This window comes from Urocitellus parryii, chromosome 14 (genome assembly GCF_045843805.1).
Source record: "Urocitellus parryii isolate mUroPar1 chromosome 14, mUroPar1.hap1, whole genome shotgun sequence".
Lineage (NCBI taxonomy): Eukaryota > Metazoa > Chordata > Mammalia > Rodentia > Sciuridae > Urocitellus > Urocitellus parryii.
In genome coordinates this window covers 66,143,052-66,168,682 of record NC_135544.1, presented here as the reverse complement: position 1 = coordinate 66,168,682, position 25,631 = coordinate 66,143,052, and the positions used below count along the sequence as shown (strand labels likewise).

At 57.2% G+C, this 25,631-nt stretch overlaps 1 protein-coding gene across 1 annotated transcript in view; it reads left to right on the top strand.

Annotated features, from left to right (window-relative positions):
- Dlgap2 (DLG associated protein 2) overlaps positions 1-10,989 on the top strand; it is a 243,944-nt gene extending 232,955 nt beyond the window's left edge. The window contains exons 13-14 of the mRNA XM_077792488.1: positions 8,929-9,081; positions 10,771-10,989. Of these exons, the coding sequence (XP_077648614.1) occupies positions 8,929-9,081; positions 10,771-10,989 (372 nt within the window). The remainder of the gene's footprint in view (positions 1-8,928; positions 9,082-10,770) is intronic.
- Positions 10,990-25,631: the final 14,642 nt, after the last annotated feature.

Sequence of the window (25,631 nt, the reverse complement as noted above, 5' to 3'; positions counted from 1 at the left end):
CTAATCTGCTAAAGCATGTGTGTGCAGGGGGACACTGGGTGAGTTCATGAAGAGGGGGCTGGCTGGCCCTGGGGACCCACACTCCACTCCTGGGACACAACCCCATCCCTGGGGACTCACACTCCATCCCTGGGACTCATATTCCATCCCTGGGGACTCACACTCCATCCTGGGACTCACATTCCATCCCTGGGACTCACACCCCATCCATGGGACTCACACTCCATCCCTGGGACTCACACTCCATCCCTGGGGACTCACACTCCATCCCTGGGGACTCACACTCCATCCCTGGGACTCACATTCCATCCATGGGACTCACACTCCATTCCTGGGACTCACACTCCATCCCTGGGACTCACACCTCATCCCTGAGATTCATACCTCATCCATGAGACTCACATTCCATCCCTGGGACTCACACTCCATCCCTGGGACTCACACCTCATCCCTGAGACTCATACCTCATCCATGGGACTCACACCCTATCCCTGGGACTCACATCCCATCCCTGGGACTCACACTCCATCCCTGGGGACTCACACTCCATCCCTGGGGACTCACACTCCATCCCTGGGACTCACATTCCATCCATGGGACTCACACCCTATCCCTGAGACTCACACCTCATCCCTGGGACTCACACCCCATCCCTGGGACACACACCCAATCCCTGGGACTCACACTCCATCCCTGGGACTCACACCCCATCCCTGAGACTCACACCCCATCCCTGGGACACACACTCCATCCCTGGGACTCACACCCCATCCCTGGGACACACACCCATCCCTGGGACACACACCCTATCCCTGGGACTCACACCCTATCCCTGGGACTCACACCCCATCCCTGGGGCTCACACCCCATCCCTAGAGACTTACACCCTATCCCTGGGATTCACTTTCCATCCCTGTGACTCACACTCCATCCCTGGGACTCACATCCCATCTCTGGGACTCACACTACATCCCTGGGACTCACACCCCATCTCTGGGACTCACACCCCATCCCTGGGACTCACACCCCATCCCTGGGACTCACACCCCATCCCTAGAGACTTACACCCTATCCCTGGTACTCACATCCCATCCCTGGGACTCACACTCCATCCCTGGGACTCACACCCCATCTCTGGGACTCACACCCCATCCCTGGGACACACACCCCATCCCTGGGACACACACCCCATCTCTGGGACTCACACCCCATCCCTGGAACTCACACCCCATCTCTGGGACTCACACCCTATCCGTGAAGACTCACACCCATCCCTGGGACACACACCCTATCACTGGGACTCACACCCATCCCTGAGATTCACACCCCATCCCTGGGACTCACATCCCATCCCTGGGACTCACACTCCATCCCTGGGACTCACACCCCATCCCTGGGACTCACACCCCATCCCTGGGACACACACCCCATCCCTGGGACTCACACCCCATCCCTGGGACACACACTCCATCCCTGGGACTCACACTCCATCCCTGGGACTCACACTCCATCCCTGGGACTCACACCCCATCCCTGGGACACACACTCCATCCCTGGGACTCACACCCCATCCCTGGGACTCACACTCCTTCCCTGGGACTCACACCCCATCCCTGGGACTCACACCCCATCCCTGGGACACACACCCCATCCCTGGGACTCACACCCCATCCCTGGGACTCACACCCCTTCCCTGGGACTCACACCCCATCCCTGGGACACACATCCCATCCCTGGGACTCACACCCCATCCCTGGGACTCACACCCCATCCCTGGGACACACACCCCATCCCTGGGACTCACACCCCATCCCTGGGACACACATCCCATCCCTGGGACTCACACCCCATCCCTGGGACTCACATCCCATCCCTGGGACTCACACCCCATCCCTGGGACTCACACCCCATCCCTGGGACACATACCCCATCCCTAGAAACTTACACCCCATCCCTAGGACTCACACTCCATCCCTGGGACACATACCCCATCCCTGGGACTCACACCCCATCCCTAGAGACTTACACCCCATCCCTGGGACTCACACCCCATCCCTGGGACACATACCCCATCCCTGGGACTCACACCCCATCCCTAGAGACTTACACCCTATCCCTGGGACTCACACCCCATCCCTGGGACTCATACCCCATCCCTGGGACTCACACCCCATCCCTGGGACTCATACCCTATCCCTGGGACTCACACCCCATCCCTGAGACTCACACCCTATCCCTGGGACTCACACCCCATCCCTGGGACACATACCCCATCCCTGGGACTCACACCCCATCCCTAGAGACTTACACCCTATCCTTGGGACTCATACCCCATCCCTGGGACACATACCCCATCCCTGGGACTCACACCCCATCCCTAGAGACTTACATTCTATCTCTGGGACTCACACCCTATCCCTGGGGAGTCACACTCCATCTCTGGGACACTTGCTCCATTTCTGGGACTCACACTCCTTCTTTGGGGACTCACATCCCATCTCTGGGGACTCACACCCCTTCCTAGGGACTCACACCCCTTCCTGGGACTCACACCCCATCCCTGGGACTCACACCCCATCCCTAGAGACTTACACCCTATCCTTGGGACTCATACCCCATCCCTGGGACACATACCCCATCCCTGGGACTCACACCCCATCCCTAGAGACTTACATTCTATCTCTGGGACTCACACCCTATCCCTGGGGAGTCACACTCCATCTCTGGGACAATTGCTCCATTTCTGGGACTCACACTCCTTCTTTGGGGACACACACCCCATCTCTGGGACTCACACCCCATCCCTGGGACACACACCCCATCCCTGGGACTCACACCCCATCCCTGGGACTCACACCCCATCCCTAGAGACTTACACCCTATCCCTGGGACTCACATTCCATCCCTGGGAGTCACACTCCATCCCTGGGACTCACATCCCATCCCTGGGACTCACACTACATCCCTGTGACTCACATCCCATCTCTGGGACTCACACCCCATCCCTGGGACACACACCCCATCCCTGGGACACACACCCCATCTCTGGGACTCACACCTCATCCCTGGGACACACACCCAATCCCTGGGACTCACACCCCATCCCTGGGACTCACACCCCATCCCTAGAGACTTACACCCTATCCCTGGGACTCACATCCCATCCCTGGGACTCACACCCCATACCTGGGACTCACACCCCATCTCTGGGACTCACACCCCATCCCTGGGACACACACCCCATCCCTGGGACACACACCTCATCTCTGGGACACACACCCCATCCATGGGACTCACACCCCATCTCTGGGACTCACACCCCATCTCTGGGACTCACACCATATCCGTGAAGACTCACACCCATCCCTGGGACACACACCCTATCACTGGGACTCACACCCATCCCTGGGACTCACACCCCATCCCTGGGACTCACATCAAATGCCTGGGAATCACAGTCCATCCCTGGGACTCACACCCCATCCCTGGGACTCATACCCCATCCCTGGGACTCATACCCCATCCCTGGGGACACACACCCCATCCCTGGGACTCACACCCCATCCCTGGGACTCACACTCCATCCCTGGGACTCACATCCCATCCATGGGACACACACCCTATCCCTGAGACTCACACCTCATCCCTGGGACTCACACCCCATCCCTGGGACACACACCCAATCCCTGGGACTCACACTCCATCCCTGGGACTCACACCCCATCCCTGAGACTCACACCCCATCCCTGGGACACACACTCCATCCCTAGAGACTTACACCCTATCCCTGGGACTCACTTTCCATCCCTGTGACTCACACTCCATCCCTGGGACTCACATCCCATCCCTGGGACTCACACTACATCCCTGGGACTCACACCCCATCTCTGGGACTCACACCCCATCCCTGGGACTCATACCCCATCCCTGGGACACACACCCCATCCCTAGGACTCACACCCCATCCCTGGGACTCACACCCCATCCCTAGAGACTTACACCCTATCCCTGGTACTCACATCCCATCCCTGGGACTCACACTCCATCCCTGGGACTCACACCCCATCTCTGGGACTCACACCCCATCCCTGGGACACACACCCCATCCCTGGGACACACACCCCATCTCTGGGACTCACACCCCATCCCTGGGACTCACACCCCATCTCTGGGACTCACACCCTATCTGTGAAGACTCACACCCATCCCTGGGACACACACCCTATCACTGGGACTCACACCCATCCCTGGGATTCACACCCCATCCCTGGGACTCACATCCCATCCCTGGGACTCACACTCCATCCCTGGGACTCACACCCCATCCCTGGGACTCACACTCCATCCCTGGGACTCACACCCCATCCCTGGGACACACACCCCATCCCTGGGACACACACCCCATCCCTGGGACTCACACCCCATCCCTGGGACTCACACCCCATCCCTGGGACACACACCCCATCCCTGGGACTCACACTCCATCCCTGGGACTCACACTCCATCCCTGGGACTCACACCCCATCCCTGGGACACACACCCCATCCCTGGGACTCACACCCCATCCCTGGGACTCACACCCCTTCCCTGGGACTCACACCCCATCCCTGGGACACACAACCCATCCCTGGGACTCACACCCCATCCCTGGGACTCACACCCCTTCCCTGGGACTCACACCCCATCCCTGGGACTCACACCCCATCCCTGGGACACACACCCCATCCCTGGGACTCACACCCCATCCCTGGGACTCACACCCCTTCCCTGGGACTCACACCCCATCCCTGGGACTCACACCCCATCCCTGGGACACACACCCCATCCCTGGGACTCACACCCCATCCCTGGGACACACATCCCATCCCTGGGACTCACATCCCATCCCTGGGACTCACACCCCATCCCTGGGACTCACACCCCATCCCTGGGACTCACACCCCATTCCTGGGACACATACCCCATCCCTAGAGACTTACACCCCATCCCTAGGACTCACACTCCATCCCTGGGACACATACCCCATCCCTTGGACTCACACCCCATCCCTAGAGACTTACACCCCATCCCTGGGACTCACACCCCATCCCTGGGACACATACCCCATCCCTGGGACTCACACCCCATCCCTAGAGACTTACACCCTATCCCTGGGACTCACACCCCATCCCTGGGACTCATACCCCATCCCTGGGACTCACACCCCATCCCTGGGACTCATACCCTATCCCTGGGACTCACACCCCATCCCTGAGACTCACACCCTATCCCTGGGACTCACACCCCATCCCTGGGACACATACCCCATCCCTGGGACTCACACCCCATCCCTAGAGACTTACACCCTATCCTTGGGACTCATACCCCATCCCTGGGACACATACCCCATCCCTGGGACTCACACCCCATCCCTAGAGACTTACATTCTATCTCTGGGACTCACACCCTATCCCTGGGGAGTCACACTCCATCTCTGGGACACTTGCTCCATTTCTGGGACTCACACTCCTTCTTTGGGGACTCACATCCCATCTCTGGGGACTCACACCCCTTCCTAGGGACTCACACCCCTTCCTGGGACTCACACCCCATCCCTGGGACTCACACCCCATCCCTAGAGACTTACACCCTATCCTTGGGACTCATACCCCATCCCTGGGACACATACCCCATCCCTGGGACTCACACCCCATCCCTAGAGACTTACATTCTATCTCTGGGACTCACACCCTATCCCTGGGGAGTCACACTCCATCTCTGGGACACTTGCTCCATTTCTGGGACTCACACTCCTTCTTTGGGGACACACACCCCATCTCTGGGACTCACACCCCATCCCTGGGACACACACCCCATCCCTGGGACTCACACCCCATCCCTGGGACTCACACCCCATCCCTAGAGACTTACACCCTATCCCTGGGACTCACATCCCATCCCTGGGACTCACATCCCATCCCTGGGACTCACACCCCATCTCTGGGACTCACACCCCATCCCTGGGACACACACCCCATCCCTGGGACTCACACCCTATCCCTGGGACACACAGCCCATCCCTGGGACACACACCCCATCCCTGGGACTCACACCCCATCTCTGGGACTCACACCCCATCTCTGGGACACACACCCCATCCCTGGGACTCACACCCCATCCCTGGGACTCACACCCCATCTCTGGGACTCACACCCCATCCCTGGGACACACACCCCATCCCTGGGACTCACACCCCATCCCTGGGACTCACACCCCATCCCTAGAGACTTACATTCTATCTCTGGGACTCACACCCTATCCCTGGGGAGTCACACTCCATCTCTGGGACACTTGCTCCATTTCTGGGACTCACACTCCTTCTTTGGGGACTCACATCCCATCTCTGGGGACTCACACCCCTTCCTAGGGACTCACACCCCTTCCTGGCGCTCACACTCAGCCTGAGGGCCCACCCCTCTGCCCTGGTGTCAGCAGGCAGCCAGGGTTGAGGCCTGAGGAGCATGTGAACAGGAAGCTGGAGTCGGGAGTATGTGTGAGGCTGTGCCTCTGCCCCTGGGGTGAGTCCCAGAAGCCCTTAGAGGAGGAGAGGAGAGGTGAATCTATGGCTGGAGTGGAGAGGCCTGTCCCACCGTGTTGGAAGAGATCAGGACGAGGTGGCAGGAACGAGTCAGCCCCCCTTCTGCAGTCACTAGCAGTCTGCAGGAACTAGATGTGTGCCTGCAGCGCCACCAAACCTGGTTCTCTTGGCAACCGAGGGAAGGAAAAGCCACACGGGTGTGACACAGTGCACACGCGCAGATTGATACCTGCTCCATACACACGTACACACCTGTGCACGCTTCTCCAGAGCTACCAGTGTGCCCAGCTATCAATGTACCCATGCACACTAGTCCATAGATGTTAATATGTTCGCATACTCTTCCTGTTGGCACACACACCTACATACTTTTCTAACTAAATGAAGTGTTCACCTGCTGTGTGGTAACCAGCTGGACAGTGTCCTGACTTCCTAGGCAGCTTTGCGCTCTGCTCACTGACTTCCAGGAGGTGAGCTGGTCCTGGCAGGGCCACGGTGTTCCAGTTGTGTGGTCTTGATTGCCGGCTTGCCTGGAGACACTGAGTCGGACATTCCCACCAGTCAGAGGCAGGGCACCTCCCCGCTGCCCACCCCATCTTTTAATCAGGACCCTTCAGTGTGTTTTCTCTACGTTCTCCGAGTTGCCCATTAAAGTTCATCATAAGATGTAGATTCCCAACATGTCACCTGGGGCATTAAGTTTAGTGGACACTTAAAAAGCAAAGTGGGAGGTTTAGAGTCCTCAAAGATACAGGCTGCTGGTTAAACGCTGGCCCCCAGGTGTGTCCATCACCCCCGCCCTGTGCCCCCCACCCCCCACTATCTTTAAAGGCAGTGGCTAGCCACCAAGGAACTTTGTGTGCTGTGCAGAGTTGGGGAGGCCCCAAGAGCCCCCCAGGAGCACGTGGTTCACCCACCCCGTGTGGGTCAGCATCCCCTCAGCCTGTCAAGTGCACAGTCCTCTCCCCCATGGCAGCTTATGCCAGCCTGAAAACCATTCACCCTAATGTCTTTGCTGCCTTTTGAGATTAGAAATGTCGGGGTTGAGTCCTTCCTTCTCTTTGGACTTCTATCCAGGATTAGCACAAAAGAGCTCTGAACCCGCTTGAGGCCTGGCAGGAGAGACCCGCTGAGAGCAGAAGCAGGTGCCATCGGAGCACATGGCCCAGGTTACAGGAGCAGTGCTAGTAGCAGGCAGCTTTGGGCAGGTAGCCGAAGTCAGGAACCCAGAGAACGCCAGGACCCTCCCAGACACTTAGGAGGGGCCCCACAAAGCAGGCACGCCTCCAGTGAGGCTGCGTAGATGACTGGAGGCTGAGCTGCCTGCCAGGCAGTAACAGAACAGAGGCACGCAGGCATCCTGCACGACACCGGCACGTTGGCATGGTCCGTGGCCGCCCTCTGGTGGTTCAGAGGAAGAACACTCACACAGCAGAAAGCAGCTCTGGATCTTGCTTGGGTGAGAAAATCCCAGGGGGAGTGGGCAGCTCTTCTGACCCTCTGCCCCTCGCTGGTAGCACAGGCTGCCATCTGCTTGCACATGACAGGTGGGATGGTGCTTCAAACGATCATTTTGACATGACGTCAAGCCAGTTTAGAGGAACTGCAAACTGAGTATGTCGTGATCAGTGCAAACTACCAAGAGCAAGCTGAAAACTGCACCCTTTAAGCAAATTCAGATGAATGTCTGGTTGCTTAAGGCGCCAATCTGAGCTGGCCTCCCACCAAACCAGGTGAGCCCATGCAGAACAGTTGCTCTGCTTCCAGGGCAGACACCACGGGGCACTGGGCAGAGGGACACAGCCCAGGACCACCCAGGCCTGGCCAGGGGCATCACCTGGGCCTTCCAGATGAGGGACCTTGCCGTGAGTCCCCCTGTCCCTTCAGGAGCCTTTCTCGCCTGTGCTCCCTCTACTTAGGAGTAAAGTAAACACGGGTTTCATTGGTAAGATGTCACCGACCCAGAGAATCTGAGCTAAGATCCTTCAGAACAAACACCAGCAGACCCGGCTCCAGCCAGCCTCCTCCCACCTACCATCTCCACCTCTAGCCCAGCAGATGAGCTGGCCCATCGTCCCTCCTGATCGTCCACAGGAGACCAAACCATGGGCCCTGTTGTGTGTGAGCTGTAGAGGATTCGAAAGGTTTCCTCCCTGCCTCTGCCCCAGCGTTTTCCAAGTGTCACAGGGAAGGGATGAGCTACCTGTGTCTGAACCTCCACCCCACCCAGGTGCTAAGGGGGCTTCCACCTGCAGCCCCAGAGCTGGGCCTCGCTGAGCTGAGTCCTTGGGTTGCACAGGGGAGGAGCAGCCCAGCACGTCCCAGGCTCTAAACTCCCCATGTGTCCACAGGACCCCAGTGCCATGCCGAGGCCCACCTCCCAGGACCTGGCCGGCTACTGGGACATGCTGCAGCTGTCCATCGAGGACGTCAGCATGAAGTTCGACGAACTCCAGCAGCTGAAGCTCAACGACTGGAAGGTGGCAGAGTCGCCGGAGAGAAAGGTTCGTGTGCTGCGCTGTCCCTGCAGGCTGTAGGGTGGCTTCCTGGCCTCTAGTCCAGTATAGAAGCGTCCACTCCCACCGCCGTGTGGAGCCGGGTCTAGGTTAGCAGCACAGGGTGGAATCAGCCCTGTAGGTCTATGTGCACACGCGTGCATGGGTGGGACTGGTGGCTCAGGCATGTAGGTCACAGTGTGCTCCTCCTGGCACGTGGACGGCTCCAAGGCCCCGGCGGGATCCCGGGCCAGTGGGCAGTCTCACTCCTTCCAGGGACTCATCCTCCAAGCTTTTCTTGCTTAGACAGTGGTACTGTGACGATCCCTGCTGGGGAGGCTGCAGGCCCAGCTCTGCGGGCTCCGCTGCAGTGAGGCCTTTGGCTGTGTGTCTAGTCGGAGGCAAGACAGCACCTTGGGCCTCACCAACAGATGGAGGGTGCCCTCTCCTTGGCTGTGTCAGCCTTAGTCCTTCAGATGGGCTGGCGATGTGACTCGAGTTACTGGAACCTGGGCCTACTTCTTCAGGATGGAGCAGCTGCAGCAGAGCCCGGGGACGGTCAGCTGGTAACGCGTACAGAGACGTCCCAGCACACTTCAGGCAGGGTTCAGGTCGCTGTTTCCAGATAGATGTTGTCAATTAAAACAAAGCCACCCAGAAAGCCAATGCAGCATGCCTTGGGGAGGGGTGGAACGCACAGACGAGGACAGTCAGCTGAACGATTAGAGCAAATGCATTGGGGGTCCTCACTGCCATCTAAATCCCCCCAAAGGTGCCAGGGCCAGGTAGTGGGGTTCCAGGCCAGATGCCAGACCTAGATGCCACCCAGGACAACAGACCAGAGCTCTCGTCAGATTACAGAGGGTCAGGGGGGTAAGCAAGTCCAGGGAGCCGTGGCCTGGGGCTGAGGTCAAGGAGGTACCAAGGGCTGAGCCCCCGTGGGAGGTTGTTCTAATGGAGACCAAACAGAACCTTTCTTGGATTTACTCCTCTGCCATCGAGAGCTAGCATGAGCCCATTTTCCAGGGTATTCAGAGAACAACTCCCAAGTGAGAACCACCTCCTGCTGAGGACACAGCGCCCTGTGCAGAACGTGAGCTGCAGGCACCCCCGAAAGAGAAGCCCTGCCCCTCTGAGTCTTCCTGCCACGGGGCTCGGCTCTGCAAGGCCTCCCGATCCCCTCCTCACCTCAGCAGGCCTTGGAGAGGGGGACCGCACAGGGAAGGTGCTTCTCAGGGGGCCGTTCAGAGGCTGCCGAGAGAAGAGGAGGAGTGGGGTCCTGTGTCTGGTGCAGGAGAGACGTTTTAAACAGCTGAAGGGTCTTAGTGAGGGAGCTTCAGGAGCATGTCAGAAAGGCAAGGGTCCTGGTTTCCGGGCTCCGTCGTGGGAAGCACACCCAGGAACCAAGTCAGACAGCAGAACAGCTCTCTCCCACCACACCCCGAGTGTCAGGCGCACAACTGTGCCACCCTTACCCGTGTCCACCGACGTGGCCAGAGGAGCAAGCGTCAGGGCGTCTGTGAGGCGGAGCCAAGGGCTGGGGCCCCTCTTGTCTGTGCCCTTCCTGGCAGGAGGCCCAGGAGGCAGAAGCCGGGCACACTCGGGAGGAAGTGAGTCAGGCCCCAGAGGTGCTGGTGACCCAGGGCCGGACAGCAGTGCTCAGTTCTGACCTCAGCTTTGACTTTTGATGCTTTTCAGGAGGAAAGAAAAGTCCCCCCTCCAATACCAAAGAAGCCCCCCAAAGGGAAATTCCCCATCACGAGAGAAAAGTCCCTGGACCTGCCCGACAGACAGCGCCAGGAAGCCCGGAGGCGGCTCCTGGCGGCCAAGAGGGCGGCCTCCTTCCGACAGAACTCAGCCACGGAGCGTGCCGACAGCATCGAGATCTACATCCCGGAGGCCCAGACCCGGCTCTGAGGACGGGCGGCCCCTCGCCGCTCCTCTGGACAAATGCTTGTACAGTCTCTGCCGACCGGCCGGGTCGTTGTCTCCTCCCTCCGCCGAGTCCCCCCTTGCTGTTGTGTCCTTGGTACCACAGACACGGTGAACGCTTCCCCTGTCCTCGGTTTGCTGAGCTCTGGCAAGAACGACCTGGGCACCTGATGGGCTGGCTCCCAGCTCTGATGCTCGGCCTGGCGAGGCCTGGCGCCCTCTGGCCCTCAGAGGACGCGCCTCTCGAGACGGACCCCAGCTGACACTTTGTTACTTCTATTTTTATAAATCGTGTGAGGACTAGGTCAGGACAACAGTGACTACAAATGGGTATCTCACCACTCGCGAGAGGCCGTAGACACCCGTGGAAGGTGCTACAACACCAAGCGCAGGAAAGAGACCCATCTCCCTCGCCGACCTCAGGTCACTCCCCCGAGTCCAGCTGACCTCGCCCTCACTGCCACCCCGTCCCGCTGCCACGGGCAGAAGCAGAGGTTCCCCGTGGGGTCCTTGGTGATAGGAAGGGGTCCCTCCCACCCCCAAGCTCCCCACCCTGTGTTCTCCAAAGCCCAGGAGGCTCAGCACCTACACGTTAAAAACTAAGCCCCACAACCCTCCCGAGGCTGTGAGGTACAGGCAGGGACGGAGCTCAGAGAAGGCCCGAGGGAGGCGAGAAGAAGCGCCCGCTTCCGGAGACGTCACGGCATCTTTATTCCTTTGTATCGCAAAACTCGACACAGAGCACCCTCTTCACGTCACCACTCGCGCCACAAGTGATTTCTTTTACCTGTGTAGATGCACTCTCAGATTGCTCTCTCAGTTGACTTTTCCAGGGTCTCCGTAAAACAAAAACAAAGTTTGCTTGTTTAAAATGACAGTTGTGATGTTGTGAAAAGTATAGGAGTCTGAATGTGGGTGGTCAGTAGATCGCGGTTTAACTGGTAAAGAAGAAATGTCGTTGACACTTGTATCTTTCCAGAATTCTCTTGTCCTATGCAGTATACTTCTTGCCTGTGTTAGACATGAAGAGGGAAAGGGTCATGTGTGGTGATGTCCCGCTGTGGAATTTAAGAGATGGAATTAGCTTGCAGGACTCTGATGGGCACCAGAGTGTAGCAGCAACTCTGGTCAGTGGGCCTCCGTGTGCAGCTAAATGCAGATACAGTGGTGGCCACTGTCGCTGATGGCCTTCTGAATCCACTCGGACGCCGTAGGTGAAGACCCATCAGAGTCCCCACTGGACCCCGACCTCAGAGCTCTCGCACTCCTGGGGGCTGCAGGCAGGATGGCGACCTCAGACGTCTCCACCCGAGCGCCGGGTCTCCTGCTCGCTGCTGTGGGGGGCACCGTGCTCAGCCATAGAGGGAGCGCTGTGGAGGCCCCCCAGCACTTTGTTTTCCCCTGACTCGCACTTTATAGCCTGACCCTGGTGTCGCTGGCTGCGTGAGGCGGCGCACGGGCGGGGCTTCTGGAAGACTGCACTTTCCTCTTCCCGTAGTCCACATCCCACTACGCATGGGGTTCCCTGGGCGCAGCTGATATCAAAGCATGTTGAGCTGCAGAGTTTTGCTTTTTTAAAGCTGAGTAGTTAAGAATTCCCTGTAAGAACAAAACCCTGTAAGGTGAGCCTCAGATCTGGTATATATTTTACCAAACAGCCTTAAAATATATTTGGAAGCAAAAATCAGTACGAATGTATATCCTTGAAAAATGCAAAAAAAAAAATTCCCTGAAATATTCTTCTATAACTAAATCCTATTTCCCCAGTGTTCAAAGCGTTTTCTACCTAAATAAATACCTAAATTCTGAACAGTGTACAATAATGATGCTTCTTCCTATATTCACTAACTCTGTTAAAAGCAAGTGTATTTGTAAGTATTAGCCTTTTAGACTTTAAAAACCATGTGCCATCTCAGAGAAAGTGCCATTTAGAAGTGACCACAGACAAGCAGAATCGATGGGCACTCCAGATGAAGGACACTGAGTGCCACCTGCAGGCCCCGCCCACCACCACCTCCTGGAGGCCACCAGCCTTCTATTGCTCAAAACACACAGAAGTGGTTGCTCACACTAGCGGGTGATGGTCTGGCTGAGATCCCTGCTGCTGTGACTCCTGCCTGAGTGAAGTGGGCTCTGGACTTGGGTTGACATTATGTTCCCTCGACTCCTTGCTACCGGATAGTCCCCAGAAGCCTTGGCCTAACATCCCCCATGGGCCAGTTGGGCTGCCTCAGTGGTCACGGCCTGGAAGTGGAGAACGTGCCACTGTGTGGTCGACGAGGCCCCAAAGACGAGGCCCCGGCGCACGCACCTCCTGCTGGGCCTGACCCGGGGTCGCCTGCTCACAGTCCCTGGTGAGTGCAGGACCCCTGCAGGTGACTTTCCATCATGGACCCAGAAGAGAAGCCTGTGTGTTGTCCACAGGAAGAAGTGAGACTGCTGGTGTCCCCGGGACAGAAGGCTCACGGCGTAGGGGTCCCAGGGTGTCTTCCCTCTGCGTTTAAGACAGTACTAAGGAAAGACTGAAGGTGGACGGAGAGCACTGCTGAGGACAGCCCAGGCCACGTTCCAGGAAGCTCAAGCTCTCAGCCGCTGGGAGGCGGGGCGAGGACCCACACCGAGGCTGGTGGCGCTGCGCTGAGCCTCGGGGACTCCCAGGAACTCCCAGGGGCAAGACTCCGCAGGTGGAATAGGACCCAGCAAGCAGAGGGCAAGCGCCCGTGAGTCCCCGTGTGGCCCGGGCGTCGTCAGCACAGTGGCCAGCGAGTCTTCCTTAGATCATCGTCCCAAGAACGTGGGTGAGGCCCCTGGCCGCACGTGTGGTCCACGTTCCCACCTCCAATCCAGTCCTGAAGGTCTCACACACTAAAGGAAGGCATACTACCAGAAAAATGCGAGTCGCGGCCAGGTGGCCTCTTTTTCAAACTCAAACAAATGTAAACGAGATCCGTGGTCTTTCCTTGCTGGCCCAAGTGAAGTGGCCGTGTCTGGGGTAGGTGACACTGGTGGAGCACACACAGCTGGGTGAGCTCCTGGGGTCTGGGCTCCCGGGTCCCTCTTGGTCCTGGCCTTCTGCAAGCCCCACTTCAGCTCCCACCTGCTGCTACAGGACGTCGCCCTCTCTGCAGCCTGGGGCTGGCCAGGCTCCCGCCCAGCCCAGGAGGGAAGGCTGCTGCTCAGCCCAGCTATGGCAGAGGCCCTGTCCTCCGCAGTGACTCCGAGTGGGCAGCTGGCTGGTTGGGGCCAAGCTTTGATGGTGAGCAGGGAGCGGAGAGCATCTGTGGGCAGTGGTGCCCTCAGATTCCAGCTGCCCTCCTGTACCCTGAAGGAGACCCGGGGTGGGGGTCACTTTCCTTGGGGAATGGCACTCAGGCCTGACAGAGCCCTGACAGTGCCCCAGGCTGGCCAGAGGGACAGAAGCCGACTCATGCACGACCCTGGTCCCTGCATTTTGGAGAGGGAGACAGGAACAGTGGGAGTGGGAGGCACCTGGCCCGGGCGTGAGCCCCCAGAGCACAGAGACACACTCTCCCCGGCCCACGGCCACGTCTGCTCCCCTGTGAGTGCTCATTTCCCAGCTGCCCTCTCACAAGCTCTGGCCTTGGTATTGTCTTTTAACTGCAAATTTAGCCTACTGATAAGGTGGCTTAAGATACACCGCCTCCCTGGTATTGTGTTGTGGTTTTCATAGTTTTCAGACTCCACTTCCCTTGAACTTCCCAGGGTTCTCCTGTTCTTGTCTGAACATGTATTCCCCCCCTCCTGGTAGGTTTGGGTCAAACACAGGTTCCCAACCTTGAAAGTAACATCGACACACACCAGCCTAAGAAGTCGGAAATGCGGCCAGTGTCTGGGTATCGGCGTCTTCGGCTACAGGGTGGAGCAATGGTGTCTGTGGCATCTTGCACCCCTGCACCGTCTGTCCTAATTAACGCTCATCGCAGATCCCTGTGCCTTCACCATAAGGCCCGAACACTGCCCTACAGGGCAGAGCTGCAGCTGGTGTGGGCAGCCGATGAGGTGCTCTGGGACGGACACCTTTTACACTTCAGGGTGGCTGCAGAATGTTTTGGAGCCTGAAGGCAGTCAGTCAAGCTGCCAGGCTTCCTTCCTGCCCTCCCCTCCGCCTCTGGTCAGGCTGAGTCTCTGTGTTTTCCTCTGCAGACAGCGTGAAGGTTGGTGGCACGCTGGCTCTGAAGCCCCTGAGCTCCAGGGACACAGGCAGGGTGGGTGTTCTTGGGGTCCTGCGCCCTCAGCACCACTCCCGATGTGGTCCAGAGCGCTGGGTCAGGCACCAGCACACGTCAAGGTGGGCACAACCAGGGGACCACCAGGCCGCAGGAGGGAGTGGAAGGAGGTGGGAGGGGCTTCCTGAGGCCTGGAGGTGGGGGCCTGAGGGGAGGCAGACTGCTTTCCTGCTGGCTTTGGTTTCCAGCCCATCCGGGACAGCGCTTTACCACCACACAGCCCAGCCGCCTCGCGACATGTGTGAGGAGGACGAGGCTTCCAGGTGAAGAGGCACACCTGGCTTGGAAGCAGAAAGAGAGAGGGTGGAGCCGGCAGACGGTGTGGACTCGGCCACCCAGCTTCTCGTCCTTGTTCTCTGTGTACCTCGGAGGTGTGGCGTGGCCTGTGGATGCTCAGAAATAGGCTTTTTTCCCTCCTTTCCACTTGGAAAGAGGCCTAAGCCTGGGGTTTTCATCCAGCATTAAAAGAAATTAGGTCAAGTTTCCTTCTGAACTCTGCCGGTGACTTTGTTGCAAGGAGATGTTGGTAACAGCTGTAAAACTCCTTTTTAGGGTATTTTGTATTCATGTGAGCCAAGGTAGCAGGCCCACCTCCCTCCGCAGACTCGGGTGGCTCTTCATCACGGGTGCTGCTCCCCACCCTGAGGCCTGGCGGCCAAACCTGCCAGGAGGGCTGAGAGCGTGTGCCCGGCTGATGCAGGCGCCGATCCCGGGCGGCAGCCGTGGCCTCCTCGGGGCGCGAGCCAGCTGGCCTCTGTGGGCACAGCCACGGAAGCTCTGAGGCTGGCTGTGTGACTTAGCCCGCTCCCCATTCTCTGGCCACCCCTACTTCACCACCGTGGCCCGGCCCCCACCCTTTTAATGACTTGGTCCCATCACTTTCAAAGGGCTCAGCGTGAAGGTCTCCCTCACTCCTCTCTCCAGCTGGTTTGCTAAATTCAAAAAGGTTTCCCCAACAGGTCGTCAGACTGGGCTACGTTGATCTCTTATTTCTGAGCAGTCACAGGGCCGCGGGTGCGGCCAGCCACCCACCCTCCCTCTGCAGGCTAGCACACCCAGTGTGGACTGAGGGGGGCCAACGCCTCCCGGGGAAGTCCAAGGAAAGCTAGCACAGGGCGAGCCGGTTGGGGCAGAGCTTAAAACAAAGGCCTGTACAGAGATATGTACCTATATAAATAAATAGACATACAGATGGGACCACCAGCCTGGAGACAGAGTGCCAGTCCCCCACCTCTGGATACACTCTTTTAGGGAACTCCTTCTCACGCTTTCACGATTCTTTTGATAAACTCTCTATAGCGGCACGTAGGACACCCCCCTGGACATGCTGGACGTCCTTCCTCGTCAAGACACCTTCTTCCTTCTTAGCAGATGTTGGTCATTGGTTTCAGGCATTTAAGGGTTTCTTCTTTTTTTTTTAGTTTTTTTTCCCATGACTTTTTTCACTCTCAGCCAATTGTAAGAAACACATGCTCACCATTTGCTTCAAAATCCCGCTATAATAATGCCTCTTTCACTTGATTTCTGATGTTCATCTCCTGTAAATAGTTCTGCAATTACATTTTCTGAGAAAAGTAATGTCCACTTTTTACTGGAGTAAATTCTCGTGTTATTTTAAACTCAGAAACATTATATTGACCAGAGAGATTGACGAAGGAGGAAAAAAACAACCCTTCTTCCATGGTACGTTTCGTTGTTGGAATACCCTCAATTTCCCTCTTTGCTAGAAGTGGACCTTCTTAAGGCTTAGCTTCAATGTGGGAGTGAACATGGGGCACATTAACCAATGCTGCAGTGCTTAGTTAACGGAGGTCCGTGCTCCCTTGAGTGGCAGTGAGGTAGGCACCAGATGTCCACAGCACCAGTGTGGATGCTGACTCAGTGAGACAGGGTGACACCCTGCGCCCGCCGCCCAGGGAGGTGTGAGCCATGTCCTCCAGGGGGACCACTCTACCCAGGCTCCCTGCCTTGCCGCGGCTCAGGACCCTGCTTTCCTTCCTTCTGCCCGCTGCCAGCTGTCTCACCACCCTGAGGAAACTGCTTTCTCAAGCACCCCCCAGCCTCTCAGTAGGCTGTCACCGCAGGAGGCTCCCTCCCCCAGCACCCGTCCAGCCCCAGGGCTGCAGCAGGCCTCTCCCACCCAAGCCCGTCCAGCCCCAGGGAGTGGGGGCAGGGCTCCACCGGTGCGGCTGCTTCTCCCCTGCCCAGCTCTGGCCTGGATGAAGTTCCAGTGGGATGAGAGGCAGGAGGCGAAGAGAATGGTGACATCAATGGACACGTGAATTCTGGTACACCAGGCCCAGGCAGTCCTTCAGTCCCACTCCCAGGGTCACCTTCACACTTCACAAAGGATCTCAGTAGAGAAAGCTAATAAACTGAGAATACACGTGCGGTGCTCCAGTCTCACGGGTGGTATTTCCTTCTGTAACACACTTACAGCTAGAGAATATAAAACATAAACACGGCTGGCACGCTTCACGTCTGACTCCACAGTCCATCTGGGAAGTCTGGTTGAGTGGAATGTCATTTGGAACTGCTCAGCCACGCGTGGTTAACAGTATTTTCTGGAAGCCGGTAAAAAAACCACAGAAACTCATGTGGTACTCATGGGAAGTCACCACAGAACGGCTTTGAATGGATCAAGCCTTCTGAGTGAAAGCCACAGACAATGTGTGGGAACCTCCGCTTTCTCACAAGGCATGGGGGCACTTAGGTGTTGCCACCCACTCTGCCAAGCACAAGCCTGGGGCTGGGTGCTCTCCTGGTCTGCACCACGCCCGGGCACCATCCGCAGAGACAGAGAGAGATAGAAATGACCGATATCAGAACTGGAGAAGAAAACCTTGATGGTGCTCCAGGATCACTGACCACTCGATGCCCACAATCAGACTACCACCATGAAAAGGGCCAGCGCTTGGAAGACACCATCCAACAAAACTCACCAGAGGAGAAACAGGCGTCTAAATAGGCCTAGACCTATTAAAGAAATCAACTCAACACCCGACGAACTTCCAAAGCAGAAGGCTTCAGGATACAAGGATGTCCTGTGGATTCTCTGTAGTCCCCTTCAAAACATGGAAGCAGAGGGCACTGCCCAGCTCACCTGTGGGGCCTGCTCCCCTTCTGCCAAAGCCAGCCACACAGCAGGACAGGAAGCCACAAGGCCGTGTCTCCTCACCAAGTCTGAGCACCTGGCACCCTGCCATGTGTCAGAGTGATCGCACACCCTGAGCCAGTGGCTCACCCGGGTGTGCAAGGCTGGTTCGACATTCGGAAACCAGTTCCTGGCGCCATGTCAACAGCCCAGGAAGACAGGGCACATGACAGTATCCACAGAGCAGAGAAAGCATCTGACAGAATCCAACACATTCACGGTGAAAGCAGCAAGCCGCGCCCAGGAGGGACTCCCTGGACCGAGGAAGAGCATGTAGGAGAAGCCCAGGATGACACCAGAGGACGAGGAACCCAGGCTCCCTCAGAGGCCAGGGCCAGGCCAGGTTCCCCCTGCTCATCCCCACACTGTGCCCTCACCGCCACAGCAGGGCAGGAGAGGGAAGTGAGACACAGAAGTCCAATTTCATTAAAATTGAAACCCTTCTCTGCAGAATGAAATGACAAGCTATAGACAAAACCCTCACAAAACTCTTACCTGATAAAACTATTATCCAAAAAACGCAAAAACTCTAACCGTAAGAAAGCAATGAGGTTAAAATGAAAGTGGTAAAGACCTGAAGAGACCCCACCACGGAAACTCCGTGGTGGAAAACCAGCATGTGTCCCCCCACCACCGGGAGCGCAGGCGGATCAGCGTGGTGCCCAAACAACCGGCTGGCCAGGCCGGGGGCCGCCGGAGCCCTCACGCACAGCCGGCCGGGAGTGTGGAGGGACAGGGCCTTCGGGAGTGGGCTGGGTGCTGACAAGCAGAGGCCAGGCGTCAAAGTCATGATCCACAGATGGTGGGCCGCACTCTGACTCCTACAGAACTCCTGCAGCCGACCTTGGCTACTGGGAGTCGGCCTGGGAGTCGGCCTGGGTGGCCTGACCCACGGAGGCAGCACTTCATGATCACTTGGTCCAAAGATGCATCCCAGCATCAGGCCCGCACACCCTGCCCGGGCCTTGGAACTGAGCAGCTCTAACACTCACGCTTCAGTGCCCAGAGCCCTCTAGTCACACTGACCCCTTGATCCAGTCGCGGTGCTCCTTGGTGTCCCCCCAGATGGGCTGTAAATGGGTGCACACAGGCGTTCCTGGCGGCTTTCTTCATAACTGACCCCGTTCCGAGGCGCCCTTCAGTGGGCGAAGCCGGTGAGTGAGGGGCACGTGTCATGCTAGAAAGGAAGGAGCTGCAGAGCCGGTCTCCAAGGACAGGAGCCACTCTGAGAAGGCCTCTCCTCTCATTCCAACCTCTTGACAGTCTGCCAAAGGCCAAACCAGGATCCCGTGAAATTCCCCGTGGTCAGAAGGCTCGTGGGCAGTGGGAGGGAGGACTCACAGGTGCAGCATGAGGGACTTCGGGCAGTGATGCTATATGCTGGGTACGTGGTCACTGGCCTCTTTCAAACCTATACATTGTACAGCTCAGAAATGACCCACCTACGTGCAGATGCAAACCTTGGTCAATGATATAGCCTCTGTGGGGCCACCGACTGTGAGTGGCACCACCCCAATGCAGGAGGTTGACCACTCGGACACTGGGCCAAAGGGTCTTGAGAACACTGTACTTTCTGCTCAATGTTTCTTATAAATTCAAACTGCTCAAAAAAGAAAAAGAAAAAAGTTACTACTTAAAAAGGCACCAAAACAGGAGGCAGAGCTTGGGAAACACCACGTGCACAGTTAGAAGCTGTCAACTTGCTGGTTTACAGAGACTTTAAATGGGCGCCTTTCAAAGTTAGAGCATCAACACAGGCTCGGGAGGCTGGGGCAGGAGGATCTTGAGTCAAAGCCAGCCTCAGCAAAAGTGAGGCACTCAGCAACTCAGTGAGACCCTGACCCTACAAAATAGAGCTGGGAATGTGGCTCGGGGGTCAAGTGCCCCTGAGTTCAATCCTCAGTCAAAGTTTCAGCCTCGCGTCACTGACTCTTTCTGTCTCGAGAGCCTTGGGTTGGCATCGCTCACTGGGCTCTGAGACGCTGACCTGCCCCCTAACCCGCGAGGAGCACTGCATGGGGAGGGGAGGAAGGCTGCAGAGCCTGGCTGTCCGGCAGGGTAGCCACCTGAGGTGGTAGGGGGCTCCTCCTGGGCTTTACCCTAGTTTTAAATTGATTAAGTGGATTTTGCCTGAACAATTACAGTCCAGGGCAGATGGAGATCCATTTCCAAATTATCTCATGACACTGCTACGGTCTTTAACAACTCAGAGTATGAGAAATTCGATCCCACGCCCAGGACACTCTCTGTGTGGGCAGGATCCGGGAGAGATGTGCACCACGGTCAGCACACACACTCCTCTGCAGCATGGACCCCCACGTCCTCCTGAGTCAGCCGGCTCCTGCTTCCCCTCATTTCCCAGCCTCTGCGTGGACAGATACTCCCAGCAGGAAAGAGCCCTGAAGGAGGCCGCGCAGCCAGTGAACCTCTCCCTCTGGGTCCCCTGGGCTCCCACCCTGCCCCTGTCACCAGCCCCACCCATCCCACACAGGATGTAGCCTGAAGCCACGGTCCCTGGCGATAGGGCTGTTGGAGGGCCCGTGGCCCAGGCGTTATCCTCCGCTCCCTCGCTTGCCTTCCTGGCCATAGTCAGTCCAGGCTCCTCTCCCTGGGCAGGACACCAGCTTTCAAGGTTTGTCCAGATCACTACCGATGCACTGCTGAAACCCCAGCACCGATGGCTGCTCCCAGAGAAGACATCTCAGTGCCCCCCCAGGCTCACAGGACCCATCCTGACCTGAGCCCACCTCCCGCCCAGCCCTCTCTCCTCCCCACGGTCTCCTGGGCGCCTGGCATCCAGCTGTGGTGCACTCCTGCAGCCCCCAAGTGCTTCATCCTGTCTTGGGCCTTGCCCTGCAACTTGCAGTTCTTCCAAGGGAAAGGCCCTTGCCCTGCCTCCCCAGGGACTCAGCCGGCTGCAGTCCCTCCAGCTCCCTGGCTGCCTGCTCTGAGGGTCTCTGTCCTTCCCAAGGCCAGCCCACACCGGCTTCTAACCTCTCCTACATGGCAACCTGGAAACTACTAAAAACTCATACTGAGCAGACCTTTGTTAACTGGCTGATGATCCAGTCGAGAACCTTTTGAGGGCAAGATTATTTAATACCTCTTTGTATCTGACTCCAACAGAGTATTCAGGGTATTGCTGAATCCATGCGATATTCTCATTGTACCCTTTGGAACAAAGACGGGATGGACATAGACCCATGCCTTCTGTGTATCTGTTGTGGATTCAATCAATATTTGTTTGACAAGGTTTGTGTATTGGGCACTATGCTCAAGATATTGTAGTTACTTTGTTTTTTAAATCATGAACCCACTTGGTATGGCAGTGCATGCTTGTGATCCAAGCAACTTGGAAGGCTGAGACAGGAGGATCTCAAGTTCAAGGCCAGCCTGGGCAACTTAGACCCTATATCAAAATTAAAAAAAAAAAAAAGAAAAAGATTGAGATGTAAGGACTGGTTAAGCATTTCTGGGTTCAATCCCCAGTACCCGGTAGAAGATGGACACTTTAGTGGAGCATGCAGACGTCCTTTACTCCACTTACAGACTCCCGAGTGAGCCCTCACTGTCTGTTCACGCTGGTGGAGGTGGGAGGCTTAGGGGGCTGCAGACAAAGATTTGTTGCTCTCAGCCCAGGAAACAGAACTCATCAGCAGGTCACATGGTCTCCTTTGCCCCCAGAGCCAGGGCAGGGATGTAGCCAAGACACCACAGGACACGTGCTAGGCATGAGTCACAGCCAAGGGACACTGAGCCTGGGGACCCACTGTTGTACAGTGAGGAGGTCTGCACCTTGTCTAGAAGGAGCGCGGCTGGTCCCTCAAGGCCACCTGGCTCCACGCACAGCCTGGGAAATGATCCCGGGAAGAGCAGGCTGACACTGCATTCTTGGTACACCTGAGACAGGGAGGAAAACGGACTGTAGCCACTGACCTTCATTCTGAACAGAGACAGGCAGTGCCCTGACCCACTGAGAGGGACCGCAGACTGGTGACATTTCCTTACCCTCTATGTGGCCTTGTCCTGGCTCAAACCCTCCACCCCTGAGGCAAACCACCCTGCCCCTCTGCAGGCTTGAAGCAGCAGCTGCAGGGTGGTCAGGGCCACAGAGCAGGAGGGCAAGACCTCTGCCTAGGCCAGCTGGTCAGACCCTGAGCGCCCCACCCAGGAGAAAAGGGCACCTCACACAGCAAGCTGTTTTCAGGCAAGGCCCCTGGTTAGCACCTAGAAGCAGCTCCCAAGGAGTCTTGAGGCTTCTCTCCAGCTTCCTCAGGGGACTGCCTGTGCTCACTAAGGACTGTTAACCTGGACTTTTGCAAAAATAAATAAATAAAACATAAAGGCTTAACTATAATAACAGCTTGTTTTAACTGTATCAGAGAAGAACCAGATTTCATAGGCTCTTGCAATAAGCCCACATTCTAGAAGCTTCTGCATCCCTAATCCACCTAGCCTAATCCCATCTAGCCACGGCCCTGAGAGATATCCTCCTGCCATCTCTCTCTGAAGCATGACTAATTGAAGCTTCCAGAGGTGAGACAGGGGTTGGCTTTTTGCATTTAATTCCCTACACATACTTAACTCTCAAGGGCTAGGCTGCCTCCCGGTGACAACTGTGAAAAAGTCGGACAGGGATTCTTCATGTGAATTAAGTAGTGGCACCTGCAGATCCGTGTGTGGATCCGTGCTAACAGACTGCAGAAACAAGCTGGCTCCGAGGTGGAGTGTAGCTGGTCCTAGCTGCAGAAAGGCATTTTCAGCCTCGGGCAGAAGACAGTGGGGCTACTGGATGAGCTCCCTTGACAGCTCTGCAGCGTGAGTTCCTGGGCAGAGGGCAGAGGGCGCTGTGCTGACCCACCTCTCGCCTCCCAGGAAGCCAGAGCTGTGATTCAGCACCAGCTCCCAGGATAGCCATCACTAAAGCCTTTATCTTGTCCACGCTTTGATCTTGTTCAAGAATGTTGACTAAACAGAGACTGGCAGAACAACACGCTGTTTCTGGATGTAAGCATTTCCATACAAGCCGCCAGTTCAGCTGTCCTGTGGAATGTGAGGAGTCTCTTGTTTCCTGTCATGAGCATTCTCCTCTGAACTGATGGGCTTTGACTGGGAAAGCAAGATCCAGGGGGGTTAACAGGGAGTCAGCCTGGTGCTCAGAGTAGGAAATGACTGAACCCCGAGCGTCCGCCTCCCAGGGGGAGCACCCTGTGCCAGGACATCTGCTCCCTGTGGTTCTGGGCCTCTGCCACCACCCACCAAGAAGTTCCTCCCTCAGGGCCATGTGGCGAGTGTGGGGACCAGTGGCCTGCTGCCAGGGCCAGGCGACACTCCCGTGCTCTGCCCCACGCAGGCCTAGTTCTGGATCTCAGTCTCAGGTAATTGGATTATTTGAGCCATTTGCATGTTGACAGACAAAGACGCAGAGGAGGGAGGAGACACATCATCTAGATCAGAACACATGGGAAGGGTTTAAACAGCATCTGCTTTCTCTTTGACTCCAGCCAATGCTTGGCCTCAAGGTCAGAGTAGGCCAGAACATTCCCAGCTTTTGACTGGTTTCATGGGGGCAGGACTCAATCTGGCTCCGAGCACATCCTGCCCCTCCCTCAAGGCAGCTGGCTCCTCCTGAAGCCCCCACAGCCCTTCCATGGAAGGCAAGTCTCCCCCCGACTCTCCCCCCGGGACCCGGACCCCGTCCCCAGGCAGGGCTGATGTCTCCGTGACTTGTCTGTTTCCACAGTGGGAGAACATCCAGTTGAGCTGAGCCATTCAGAGTGACCTCTAACTTATGATCCTAAGCACCCAACACATTCACTCCCTGATTTAGTAGCAGGTTTAAAACAGAACAAAAACAGCCCCTACCCAGTTTCCCCCAGCTGGGCTCCCACGTTGGCTCCACCCACGTGCCTGCCGGGAGGGTTGCTGGAGTAGTACAGCCAGACCCATGATCCTCACTGTGATTTTTCATATGTAATAATTAACATCCAATTGGAAATTGTCTGGAAAAAATTTTTAAAAGGAAAAATTTACCAAATCCAAGAGAAGAACATCTGCATTAGAAAAGACCAGGTGGGCCCTAGTTCCCCCAGGCTGCCCCTGCCCACCTGGCCCAGGTGCCCTCTGCCCTGCCTCACCACTGGTTTTCTCTGGATGTCCCAGCTGTATAATCTTCTCATCTCCTGACCCTTCCTCACCCTCTCCTCTGCTGTGCATGAGACACTTTAGAGTTCTTTCTTTCACCGGGCATTTTTCGAAGATGGGGCTGGGCACAGTGGCACACACCTGTCATCCCAGCGGCTCAGGAGGCTGAGGCAGGAGTATGGCAAGTTCAAAGCCAGCCTCAGCCACTGTGAGGCACTAAGCAACTCAGTGAGACCCTGTCTCTAAATAAAATGCAAAATAGGGCTGGGGACAGGGATCAGTGGTCGAGTGCCCCTGAGTTCAACCCCCAGTACCCCCCTCCCCAAAAAAAACAGACCCCAAGAATTCCAGGGGTGGAAGCCAGGGTGGTAGTTCTTTAAGAAGGTGTGGGACTACATTCAAGTACCCAGTGAGCAGATGGCAAATTGTACAGAGAATGATAGTAAGAGGATCGAGTATGCGATCTAGAAGTGAAAAGGAGGATGGAAGAAAGAACTCTACTCAGCACAACAGAGAAGGTGAGGAAGGGCCGGGAGATGAGAAGAGCACTCAGCCGACATGCGGGGAACACCAGCAGTGCAGCAGGGCAGGGGTACTGGGCCAGGTGGGCAGGGGCAGCAGGGCAGGGGGACTGGGCCAGGTGGGCAGGGGCAGCAGGGCAGGGGGTACTGGGCCAGGTGGGCAGGGGCAGCAGGGCAGGGGGTACTGGGCCAGGTGGGCAGGGGCAGCAGGGCAGGGGGTACTGGGCCAGGTGGGCAGGGGCAGCAGGGCAGGGGGGACTGGGCCAGGTGGGCAGGGGCAGCAGGGCAGGGGGTACTGGGCCAGGTGGGCAGGGGCAGCAGGGCAGCGGGTACTGGGCCAGGTGGGCAGGGGCAGCAGGGCAGGGGGTACTGGGCCAGGTGGGCAGGGGCAGCAGGGCAGGGGGTACTGGGCCAGGTGGGCAGGGGCAGCAGGGCAGGGGGTACTGGGCCAGGTGGGCAGGGGCAGCAGGGCAGGGGGTACTGGGCCAGGTGGGCAGGGGCAGCAGGGCAGGGGGTACTGGGCCAGGTGGGCAGGGGCAGCCTGGGTGGCTCTAGGGCCCA